The following is a 12,000-nucleotide window of genomic DNA, read 5'->3' on the forward strand; positions in this document are numbered from 1 at the left end:
GGTGTAAGGGAAGAGAGGAATCTGTTGTCAAACCATTTTTCAAAATGTGGGGTTACACGAAACAGGACTTTTTCTACCAACAAAAAAAAAATTTTGATTCTGGAGCTAATGTCTGCTCAATCAGAGACTTGAGCAGACCATGTAATCAATACGATAAAGGACAATAAAATCTGCCTACCAGAAGGACTTTGAATGGCAAGGTGGGACTAAAGCACTCTTCTTCTTTCTCAGTGTTACATTTTATTACAATCTTTTAAGCGTTTAGGTGGGAAAGGACTCGCCAGGCCATAACACAACCCTCCGTCAATGCTCTCCCTAGCTTGCCAGAAGCTTATCTTTCATTTTCAGCACTATCAACTTCAGGATTTCAAAATGAGCTGTTACTTAGCCACAAAGAATATTAGTTTCTCATCAGTGAGAGCTGACATTTTTCGATCTAGAGCAACTCAAACAAGATAAGCAGGAAAGGCCAAGTTTGTAGGTGACTGTGCTTTAGTGTGTGACTCTCAGATTCAAAAACATGTCATTTCTGCCCCTGAATAGAAAGCCTTTTTGGGTTTTAGATACAAAGTCCTGTGTTACCAAAACTAGAGTCTGGAAAGTTAGTGCTGCTGGCAGCTGATCCAAGCCTGCGGCCATGTGTGGGAGGAGCTGCAGAGCTAGCAAACACAGACTTTCTATTCTGGGCTGTCTCCTGCTCTTGCATTTAAGGCCAGAGGCCTGGCTCATTGCTATCCTGGCTCTGTGGGGTAGGCCTTCCCCATGGAGACACGATGTTTACATCAGCATAGAAGCTCCTCCTGGTCAACACTTGCAGAGGCTGCAGCCTACGTGCCCCCCCCTTTTTTAACATTTATGTATTTTTTTTAAGTAAATGCTACACCCAATGCCCAATGTGGGGCTTGAGCTCACAACCCCAAGATCAAGAGTCGCATGCTCTACAAATTGAGCCAGCCAGGAGCCCTTATTTTTTTTTAAGTTTCTTTTAAATTTTTTTAAAAGATTTTACTTATTTATTTATTTATTTATTTGTCAGAGAGAGAGAGAATGTACAAGTAGGAAGAGTGGCAGGCAGAGGGAGAAGCAGGACCCCCGCTGAGCAGGGAGTCCGAGGTGGGACTCGATCCCAGGACCCTGGGATCATGACCTGAGCCGAAGGCAGATGCTTAACTGACTGAGCCACCCAGACGCCCCTTTTAAAATTTTTTTAAGTAAGCCATCTGCCCCTCTTGTGAAGTTAGTCACAAGTTAGTCACTCACAAGCTGAGTTGGGCTGGGGGTCCAGAAGTTTGGAATTTGTCCAAACGTCCCTCCTCCTAAGATTCAGAGTTTCACAAGTGAGTCTTAAGTGACTGACCAGGGTCTCTTGGCACCGAGCCCTCTCAGCCTACAGAAAATTAGGTTCTTTTCTTCCAGGAACTTGGGAGACTGACCAGCTGTCAGCAGTGAACAGGATAGGGCAGACTTTGGTGAGGCTGGGATATGTGAAAGGAAAATTCCAGAGAGCATAGGACCTCAGGAGAGCCAGAGGCCAGTCCAAATGGGGGAAAGGCCCTCCTGTGGCCAAGTGCCATAGTGGAGGAGAGGTCTGGTGCAGTTAAGGCACACTGTGTTCCAGCCCCTGGGCCTTAGTCTTTCCACTTTTGCTCAAGCTGGTACTTGCGAAAGCACAGGAGGCCTTTCAGAAGAGGGGTTCTAAAACGCCGTGGGGCCTTATGACAAAGCACAGTACTGTCTGAGCCCAAAACAGGATAAAAACCACTTGTATTCTTGCCAAATATCTTGCCAGCTCTGTCTCTATTTGTGTACATCTATTAAAAAATTGATTGTTTAAATCTTTGAATTAAAAAAATAAGTTTGTTGAGGTATAATTTACATACAATAACATTTTCCCTTTTAATGCATAGACAATTAAATTTGGGCAATGTTTTGTTTTGTTTAGTTTTTGGTAATTTTTTTAAAGATTTTATTTATTTATTTAGAGAGAGGGAGAGAGAGCACGCACACACACACACACACACACACACACACTTGGGGGGAGAAGCAGAGGGAGAGGGAGACAGAATCTCAAGCAGACTGCACTGAGCATAAGCCTGAATTGGGGCTTGATCCCACGACCCCAAGATCATGACCTGAGCCGAAATCAAGAATCAGATGCCCAACCGACTGAGCCACACAGGTGCCCAGTTTTGGCAAATCTATAAAGTTATGTAACCACCATTTCTAGCATACTGAAAAGTTCCCTTATGCCCTTTCTAATCCCCATCCCCCAGCCACCCCAAGCCCCTGGCAACCCCTGACTCTTTTCTACCAATATAGTTTGCTTTTTCTAAAATGTCATGTAAGTAGAATCATATAGTCTTTTTTAAAAAAGTATTTCTACTTATTTTTATTTTAAAAAATTTGTTATTTAAAACATTTGATGAATCATACAGTCTTCCATATTTGGCTTCGATTTTTAAACCAGGTTTGCATGTGTGCATGTAGATGAAATATATCAATGAGATTAAAAAAAAACACAATTCCAAAGGGTAAAAATCATTATTCATCTTCTCACTTCTGATTCCTTCTCCAGAAGCAAACATCATCTCATTTTTGTGAATCTGTTCAGAAATTCAGAGACATAAAATGTAATAAATATATGTACATCACATACACACACACATATGCATCTTCTAGTCACACTGTCCTTTTCTTTCCTTTTTTGCTTTAATATATATTTGGAGACTGTTTCATATCAGCACCTACAGACATACACATTCCTTGATTAATGGCTGTGTGGTATGGATATGTTACAACCGACTTAGCCAGTCCTTTGTTGATGAATTTAGGTTAATTTACATTCTTTTCCTAATGCAAACAGTGAATTGAAAGTTACAGTGCTCTTAGTAAATAAGTAAAATAATATACAGGTTGCATGTAACTTTTGTATAGTTGTAATTATAGGATAGAACACATTTTGTTCCTTGCTCTTTTTTTTTTTTTTTTTTTTTTTTTACATAACATCTCATTTCTCCTGTTGTTCCCTGCCTCTGCCTCCCCTCCTCCCAATACCTTTTCCTCCTGGTGAACTTCTATTCGTTGTTCACAACCCTTCCATCACAACGCATGCTGGGACTAGCTCCTCTCCCGTCACCCTCTCAGCATCTGCGTAGGGTTTAGCAAGGTGGGCTGTGATGCTGTGATCTGTGTGCACTCGGTGATCTTCTTGTGGGCAGGGCCTCAGTCTTGTTGATTTCTGTGTTTCCAGCTCAAAGATGCCAGGGTCTGGCATAGAGTTAGCATTTAAAAAATGTTGACTCGGTGATGTATTAGATTTATTTCCCCTATAGAGCTAACCTAGGACAGTATGTTTCCAGTTTTGAGATTTGTTTTGGTTTTGTTTTGATAAATAATGTTGTAGTGAATCTCATTCTCCCTCTGGCCTTCTTCTCCTTTTGGATTGATTATGCACCTGTCTTTTTTTGTTTGTTTGTTTTGTTTTTCCTTCTTCTCAATTTGCCTTACAAAATTGGGCACAACGGTGGTTTTTTGAAGTCAGAGGCTCCTACGAATTGGAATGGTAATCAGAGTACCTTAACCTTTCGTTCCTGTTTTGTCTTAAGAGAGGTCCTCTGATCCCGAGTAAATTCCTTCTCAGCTCCGTGCCTCAATTTCCCCAAAAACACAGACGTGGGGCAAAGCGTTTTCTTCCTGGGCGAAGGCGAAGCTCCGCCTTCTCAGGGCTCTGAGCCCGCCTGCTCGCTATTCCGATCGACAGGCAATCTGACCAATCAGCGTGCTGTAGCCAAGCGGGTCGGCCCTTCCGGACACACGCGCGTTGTGCCGCTCGGGAGATGGGTGGCTATCGGGGTCTGGGCCCCGTCTGGGGTGGCTGGCGGCGGGGGCCGGGGGTCCGCGCAGCGCCCGAGGCCGCAGGCTTTGGCACCGAAGCCGGGTGATTACGCCTCCCTCCGCCCCTTCATGTGGGTGGGACGGTGGGGCCGGGTAAGGTGTGTGTGGGATCTGGAGTTAGGTAGGCGTGGGTGGGTTCTAATCCCGCCGCTACTGTGTGACCCTGAACTACTCACTTGGTTTCTCTGAGCTTCAGTTCCCTCCTCTGCAACATGGGGCCAGTTGTTCCTGAATTTTCGGGAAGCTCATCCACGCATTTTGAGGCATTTGTAGGAAGTGACAGGATTTAAGGTGTGTGGCGATAAGAATGGACACGCCTCAGGAAACAGTGATCTCCTTGTTGCTTACCCCACCTTTTCCAGACATCAGCTGCGACGTCGAGGATCCAGCAAACGGTCGGGGCCCCTGAGGGACCAGCTGTTCCCGGGGCTGCTGCAGCTAGAGAACCTCAGTCGGGAGGGGCTGGTTGATGTGCTGAGGGCAGCCGTAGTGGACCAGAAAGGTGAGGGGTGGGAGGGGCAGCTGCACAGACATCTGGGAGGGGAGCCTGCGGCTCAGAGCCTTCTGGGGCTGACTGGGCTCCCAACCAAAGCCTTTGGGGGTCATATCCTGGTTCTGCCTCCCACTAGTGGTATGACCTGGAATCAGCCACGTAATCTGTCTGAGCCTTAGCATCATGGGCATGGGGATGTGAGGGTGCAAATAAAGAGAGCCTTGAACATAGTAGGCACTTGGTAATAGGAATTGCTATAATAAATTATTTATGGACAAAACACAGGCTTTGAAGTCAGATCTAGGCTCTGTAATCAGCTTACTGTGTGACTTCAGGAAAATAATTTCTGTGAGCCTGAGTCTCCAGTGATTTATTAATTTTCTCAACTATTTATTGAGCATAGGTTCTATTCCAGACACTGTTCCAGTTATACAGTGCTGAACAAGGTAAATACGGTTCCTGCTCTCAGGGAGCCAATGTTTTAGTGGGAGAAATGGATTAACCAGGAAATAAATGAACAAGGTACCTACTACTGATCAGTGCTATGAATAAGACAGGGTGATATAACTGTGTGGCAGACATTAGATTGGAGATTCAGGCCTCTCTGTGGTAGTGACATTTGAGCCAAGAGGATATGAAAGAGCCAGACAGGTGAAAATCTGGGACTGAGGAAAATCAAGCAAGTATAAAAGCCTAAAGTGGCAACAAGCTTAGCCTATGCCAAGGACTGAAAGAAGTTCAGTTTAGGGTGTGGTTGATAATTCATGTCTGAGAGTTGTAGTGGGGCCAGTTGAATTGAGAAAGTATAAACTCTAACTGCTGCTTTTGTGTCACTGATGCTCACATACTGTATGTTCTAGGACCTCTCGTGACACTGAATAAGCCACCGGGTCTACCAGTGACAGGTATGGGCAGGGGGCGGGAATGCATTGGAACAGGATTTGATGGCTCTGAGGGACGGGATAATGAAAAGGAGATGGTGGCATGAAGCCAAAGGCCTCTGAGAGCAACTTGTACTTTTCCTTCTTTTTTTTTTCCCCAGGAAAACCAGGGGAGTTGACGTTGTTCTCGGTGCTGCCAGAGCTGAGCCAGTCCCTGGGGCTTAGAGATCGGGAGCTCCAGGTTGTCCAAGCATCTGGGAAGTAAGTGGTGGTGGGGGGGCGGGGGGGGGGTGGTGATGGGAAGCTAGCAGGACAGGCCTCCATCTTGGGTGAGGGAACAGTTGCTTGGGAATAGGCTGAGACATTTTTCATAGGCTGGTTTGGGATAGAGGAAGGATGCAAGGAAAAGGAGGGAACGGACAGATCTGGGTTCAAATCCATGTGCACAAACTGTGATCTTAGGCAAAGCATGAAACCTCACTGAGCCTCAGTTCCTTAATCATAAAATAGAGCAAATCATACCTATGCTCAGTGTGCAGTCACTTCTCCAATCCCATAATCACGGCAGGCATTGCTAGTTGATCCATGATATTCTTTGCTCTAACTGCCATCAATTAGAGCTAGTACTGGAGATGAAATATTTCTGAAATTCCACAAACTCATAGGCTTGTGGGGGAGTTTAAATATTTATGAGCCAGTATACACAAACTTCCTACTATAGGGCCCTGTGCGTTGTAGGCATTCAGCAGTGGATAGTAATCGTTACGACATTTGGCTTTAGCTACTTGGAGAATGAGAAACCTTTAAATTATGTAGTCTTATTGTCAAACATGAGGAAGTCTTACTTGTTTCTCAGGAGGAAGTCTGGGTTATAGTTCTGGTGACCACTTGGCCTTAAGCAGATCTGTGTTCCTTCCAAGGGGTCTCCCTTTTTTGTGGGTGAGTCCAAGGGACTTTAACTTTTATGATTTATCCTCTTTCTCCAGAGAGACCTCTGGGCTTGTACTCCTCTCCAGCTGCCCTCAGACAGCAAGCCGCCTCCAGAAGTTCTTCATCCACTCACGGAGAGCCCAGAGACCCACAGCCACCTACTGGTGAGAGGTGCTGGGAGGCTCCTGGGGCAGTAGGGGGGTCCTGGCAAGCCACCCGGTGACCTCCTCCTGCCTCTCGCTCAGTGCTGTCACTGATGGGATCCCAGCTTCTTCTGAGGGGAATATCCAAGTCGCTCTGAAACTGGAACACATTGATGGCATTGATCTAGTGAGTCATGATCTGGGAGGGAACAGGAGGGGACTTTCCAAATATATTATCCCTACAGAGGAGTCAAGGGTATAGACTTGGGGTGGCTGGCTCTCCTGTCCCCTAAAATAGGCAAGTGACCACTGCTTATACTCTGGCTCCATCTTTTGGGAGGAGCAGAGAGGGTCTGGGTGTAGCTCCAGATGTGTGTGAAGCTTGTTCATTCTTGGGCTGACACTACAGGTAATTCCAGTGAAGTCCCCATCCCGAAAGGACTTGCAAGAAGGTGTCAAGAGGACCCTCAGCCACTTCCATGTGGTGGCCAGGGGCTCTGGCTGTGCCCTGGTCCAGCTGCAGCCACTGACAGGTGGGTCTGGAACCCTGGCCAGCCTTCACAACTGTATTTGGCTGGGGGAGGTAAGGAGGTTGGGAGGAAGGTGGTGGTGTTAATGGCAGCTTGGGGAGCATTTGATGGATTCCAAGGGTATAGCCCAGCTAGAGGAGACAGCGCTTCTGCTGCCAGTCTGATCATCATTCCTTTGTAGCCCATCTGTTTTCTTCTCTTAGTTGTTGGTCTCAGGATCTTCTGTCTTTGGTGTTCTGTGGTTTCACTGTGCTGAATCTAGGTGTGTGGGCTTAGTTTTATTTATCTTGCTTGGAATTCACTTTGCTTCCTGAATCTGAAAATTAATATGCTTCATCAATCCGAGAAAGTTCTTTCTCTTCAAATGTTGCACCTCTTGCATTTTCTCTATTCTCTTCCTTTTGAATGTTAAGAGATGTGTCTGACCTTCTCATTCTACTTACTAAGTCTCTTTTCTTTCATATTTTTCATTTCTTCATCCCTGCTGCATTCTTGGTAATGTGTGTCTTTTTTTTTTTTTTAAAGATTTTATCCATTTATTTATTAGCGAGTGAGCGAGAGAGAAACAGCATGAGAGGGGAGAGGGTCAGAGGGAGAAGCAGGCTCCCCGCTGAGCCGGGAGCCCGATGTGGGACTCGATCCCAGGACTCCGGGATCATGACCTGAGCCGAAGGCAGTCGTTTAACCAACTGAGCCACCCAGGCGCCCTTGGTAATTTCTTTAGATCTATTTTCCAGGTGAATAATTTTCTGTTCAGTTGGATCTAATCTGCCAGTTCAGCTCACCTGTTGACTGTATTTTTCTTCACTTCTAGAAGTTCTGTTTGGTTGTTTTACAAATAAAAATGGCCTTATATAGCATTTTTTTTCTCATATTATTTGTTCAGGTTAAATATACTGATACTGTATTTCTATATTTTCATTGTCTGAAATTCTGGAGGGCCTAATCCTATGATGTTTCATACTGACTCTCACACTTGGTAGATTGTTTCATTGCTCTGTGATTCAGGATTGTGAATTCAAGTTCAGCTGGGCCTTTATCTGTGGAAAGCTTGTGTTGCCTCACTGTAGGTAGGGCCCTCGGGAGAGGTTCTGCCTTTGCTTCTGCCAAATGCCCCAGAGCTGTCACTGCTTCAGGATCTCCTTAAATATTAATGTCTCGGTTGGAAGTTCACAGATCACTCTGGTATTAATTTGGGTCCCAAGCCTGTGTGAGATCAGGCTCATGGTTGTGAATTCTTAGAGGAAAACTTCTTCATTCCCCTCGTCCACACCTAAGGTGATCATCTGCCTTCATCGGTGGCTGGCTTTTTCTCCTGGTTCACCCCTTCACTGAAGATATAGCCCCTCTAGGATTTCATTTGGGTACCAAGGCCTCAGCCCTGGCCCCTAGGTAGCTATTTAAACCGAAGACCCCTGGATACCAAGATTTGCAGCATCCCTAGAATAGATGAAACGTTGGCTCTTGTGTGCTGTGGATTTGTTTTCCATTGCTTTTGATCTTGGGGACCTTACTTTCCTATGCCCGGCTGCTATTTAAAAGGATGATTATTATATTTTTCTGGTGTTTCCAGGTGGTTTATAGAGAGTTTTTAGATTATCCAGTCCACCATATTGCCAGACATGGAAGCAGAGTACAGCTCCTGGGTTTGAATCCCAGCCTATGGTGCTGGGCAAGTCACTTCTTTTTGAGCTTCAGTTTTCTGTGTGTAAGATGGGAATGCTGATAGGACCCGCTTTATTGGGCCTTATTGGGCTCCCATGAGGATTAAATTAAATTAAATAAATTTACATATGTGAAACACTTTGTACCATGCCTAGCACATAGCCCCCCATTCCTGTCTTTGTCAAGTTTCCCAAAAACCTGTTCAAATTGGGGTAGGCCAAAAACAGGGAATGTATTGGCTCCCCTAACTTAAAGTTTAGGTGTGGCTAGATCTAGAGGCTCAGAGGATGTCCTCTGGACGCTCTTTCTCCATTTCTTCTTGCCTCCTGCATGTTGGCTTTTCCCTCCCACAGGCTCTCCTCTGGGCAAGGTAGAGATGGCCAGGGGCTCTGGCAGCTCCAGGCCTGCACCCCACCAGTTTAGTACCCTAGCAGGAAAAAGCATTCCTTATTTCCAGTAGCTTCAGCAGTAAATTCGGGCTTGTATCTCTTCATGAGCGAATCCCACAGGCCAGGTGGATTGATGGTTATGACTGTGCTGACCTGGTCTTGCACTTGGAGGCAGGGGCAGGAGCACTGACTTCACTGAAACCACATGCCTGGGGAACAGGAGTGCAGTGGTGGTGTTTCCCCAGAGGAAAGGAGGAGGGAGGATCCTGGGTGGGACAGAAAGAGCAGCTGCCCACCATCTGTCCTGTCTCCTGTCCCCCAGTGTTCCCCAGTCAGCTGCAGGTACACCTGGTCCTACAGCTCTGCCCTGTGCTTGGGGATCACACATACTCGGCCCGTGTGGGCACCGTCCTGGGCCAGCGCTTTCTACTGCCCGCCGAGAGCACCAAGCCCCAAAGACAGGTACCCACACCCACCGATCTGCTGTTTCCAGGGGTGGGCTGTGGGGTGAGGATGGGCAGCACCTTCAGACATTAGCTGTGAAGTCTGGGACTGAGTGGCAGTCCTCTTGGCTTCCAAGGCTATCCATAGTCCTATCTTACTGTGTGGCCTTGAGCAAGTAACATCCCCTCTCTTAGGCCTCATTCTGCCCTTCTGTTCAATGAGGGACTTGAACTGGCTGATTTCTCAAGGCCCTTTTAAATCTGTTCTTTAAGTCCCTGGTATAAGGGCTAAACGTAATTGTGTGTGTGTGTTAGGGTAACTCTATCTGCTCTAACAGAGTAACCCCAAAGTCCCAGAGTTTAACACAATAGTTTCCCTCCACATTAAATCTAATGAATGGGGGTGGGGCAGGGGTGGGCTTTACTCCAAGCAGTCACTCAGGGACCCAGGCCACTGCTATCCAGCCAGCAGATGAAGGGAGACAGTGCAGTGCTGGTCCGTGTGGGAGGTTTTCACGAGCCAGGTCTGGAAGTGGCATATACTTGCCCTCCTATTCCATTGGCTAAAACTATCACGTGGCCTCACCAAACTGCAAGAGGGACTCAGAAATGTTTAGCTGTGTGCCAGGTGGGAACTGATTTGGTGAACCCTAGCCAGTCTCTGCCATAGTGTGACGGTATGTGTGAGTGTGTGTGTAGAGAAGAAATGAATAAGAAACTATGGACATGGAGGGAGGGAGGAAGTACCTGCCTTACTTCCATTTTGGTTAGAGCTGGTTGGAACTCAACCTGGCTGAATGCTGACATGCCTCTCCCACCCCAGGTTCTGGATGAAGCCCTCCTCAGACGCCTCCACCTGACCCCCGCCCAGGCTGCCCAGCTGCCCTTGCATCTCCACCTGCATTGTCTCCATCTTCCAGGCATGAGGCCCAGGGAGGCCCCCATGAAGCTTCTGGCACCCCTGCCCCCTTATTTTTCCAGGACCCTACAGTGCCTGGGGCTCCACCAACAATAGTCCTCTTTCTGTTCCTTCTGTTTCCACTGGAAAGCAGTGGGGATGGGGTGGGGGGTGGGGCGGAAGGATGAACCTATGGTATCAGGCTTGAGGGGAATGCGGTTGGTGCGCAACATGCACTAAGGCCATGCTTTAAGGTCCTGGGCTCTGCATTCGGACAAACCTAAGCTCAAAGCCTGGCTAGGCCACTTGCTGTACGGTATCAGGCAGATGACTTCATCTCTCTGGACAGGAGTTAATAAAAGTACCTACCTCATAGTGTGGTTTTGAGGATTTGCTGAGAAAGTAAACGTTTATCATGGAGCATGCTTTCTGCTGAGTTCAATATATGGTCTTTTTATTTGGCTGTTTCTGTCCCAGTTCTAGCTGAGAGGAAATGTCTGATTTTTTTGTTGTTGTTTAATTGTGGTAAAATACACATAGCAAAATTTACCATCTTAACCATTTTTAAGTGAACAGTTCAGTGGCATTAAGTACATTCACATTGTGGTGCAACCGTCACATCCCATCATCTTGAAGAACTGAAACTCTGCCCCATTAAACACTGACGCCCCATCCACTCCTCCCAGCCCCCAGTAGCCGCCATTCTCCTCTGTCTCTACGAATCTGACTACTCTGGGGACTGCATGTAAGTGAAGATCTTAGATCTTTTACTTGAAAAAATTGTGAAATATATCAAACATACAAAGAGTACATAAATAGCTCTGTGATTTAAAGAATAATTACAAGGTGACACCCATATAACCACCACTCAGGGCACAAAATAGAAACATGCCTCTCCTTCCTTGTTAGGGTAGCAATTCTCAACGGTGGCCCTATATTAGAACCCCCTCAGCGAAGCTTTAAAAAAGCCCCTTCCTACCCTGGGATTCTGCACCCCAAAGATACCAATTTTATCAATCTGGGCTGGAGATCCTGACATCAATCTTTTTTAAAGCTCCTGAAGGGGTTCTATTGTTCAGTCTAGGTTGGAACCCCCTCCCCTGACATGGGAGCTTTCCTTGCTAAAGTTTTTCCACATACATACACATCCCTAAACAATGTATTTTGTTTTGCCCAATTCTGAAGTTTCCATAAATGGAGTCATGCTATATATATATATATTCTTTTGTGATTTGTTCTTGTTCCACACTGTGAAATGCATCTGTGATGTATGGTGGGTTTGAATGCCTGTGCATGACTATACCAGTTTATCCATTCTACTGTTAATGTCATCATTCAGCTGTTAGCACAACACTGGTGTGAACCCGCTTGTATGTATTTCCTGGTTCGGTTATGCAAGAGATGCTGTCAGAGTATATGTATCTTCACTTGACTAGTGTATTAGTTTCCCAGGACTGCTGTAACAAAATTAGCACAACTTGAGTGGTTTAAAATAACAGAAACTGATTTTCTCAGAGATCTGTTTGGAGGCCAGAAGGCTGAGATGAAGGTGTCGACAGGGCCGTGTCCTCTGAAGCCTCTAGAGATGAATCCTTGCCTCTTCCAGCTTCTGGTGGCTGCAAGCTTTGACTCATGGCTGCATCACATCAGTCTGCCTTCATCTTCACATGGTCTTCTTGTGTCTGTGTCTTCTCTTACAAGGACACTTGTCATTGGATTTAGGGCCCACCTGGA

The 12,000-nt window shown here is 46.2% G+C and overlaps 1 protein-coding gene across 4 annotated transcripts; it reads left to right on the plus strand.

Annotated features, from left to right (window-relative positions):
* The first annotated feature begins 3,803 nt into the window (after positions 1 to 3,803).
* Positions 3,804 to 10,708, plus strand: RPUSD3 (RNA pseudouridine synthase D3). 4 transcript variants are annotated; one of them, XM_036079815.2, is made up of 9 exons: positions 3,804 to 3,937; positions 4,257 to 4,396; positions 5,248 to 5,292; positions 5,430 to 5,529; positions 6,255 to 6,362; positions 6,444 to 6,528; positions 6,751 to 6,874; positions 9,248 to 9,387; positions 10,192 to 10,708. In XM_036079815.2, exons 1-9 carry the CDS (start codon positions 3,837 to 3,839, stop codon positions 10,381 to 10,383), a joined length of 1,035 nt encoding a protein of 344 aa, XP_035935708.2. In that variant the 5' UTR covers positions 3,804 to 3,836; the 3' UTR covers positions 10,384 to 10,708. The 4 variants fall into 4 exon arrangements, with proteins under 4 accessions (XP_035935708.2, XP_077931455.1, XP_035935709.2 ...); XM_078075329.1 differs by lacking the exon at positions 5,248 to 5,292; XM_036079816.2 differs by lacking the exons at positions 9,248 to 9,387; positions 10,192 to 10,708 and adding an exon at positions 8,445 to 8,545.
* The last annotated feature ends 1,292 nt before the right edge of the window (positions 10,709 to 12,000 follow it).

Source organism: Halichoerus grypus, chromosome 1 (genome assembly GCF_964656455.1).
Source record: "Halichoerus grypus chromosome 1, mHalGry1.hap1.1, whole genome shotgun sequence".
NCBI classification, from domain to species: Eukaryota; Metazoa; Chordata; class Mammalia; order Carnivora; family Phocidae; genus Halichoerus; species Halichoerus grypus.

Bases quoted from the DNA above. Each gene is read 5' to 3' on its own strand.
- RPUSD3 (XM_036079815.2), top strand. From the start codon at position 3,837: ATGGGTGGCTATCGGGGTCTGGGCCCCGTCTGGGGTGGCTGGCGGCGG. The intron at 5,530-6,254 runs GTAAGTGGTGGT...CTCTTTCTCCAG, and splicing joins GTTGTCCAAGCATCTGGGAA to AGAGACCTCTGGGCTTGTAC. The intron at 6,875-9,247 runs GTGGGTCTGGAA...CCTGTCCCCCAG, and splicing joins CCAGCTGCAGCCACTGACAG to TGTTCCCCAGTCAGCTGCAG.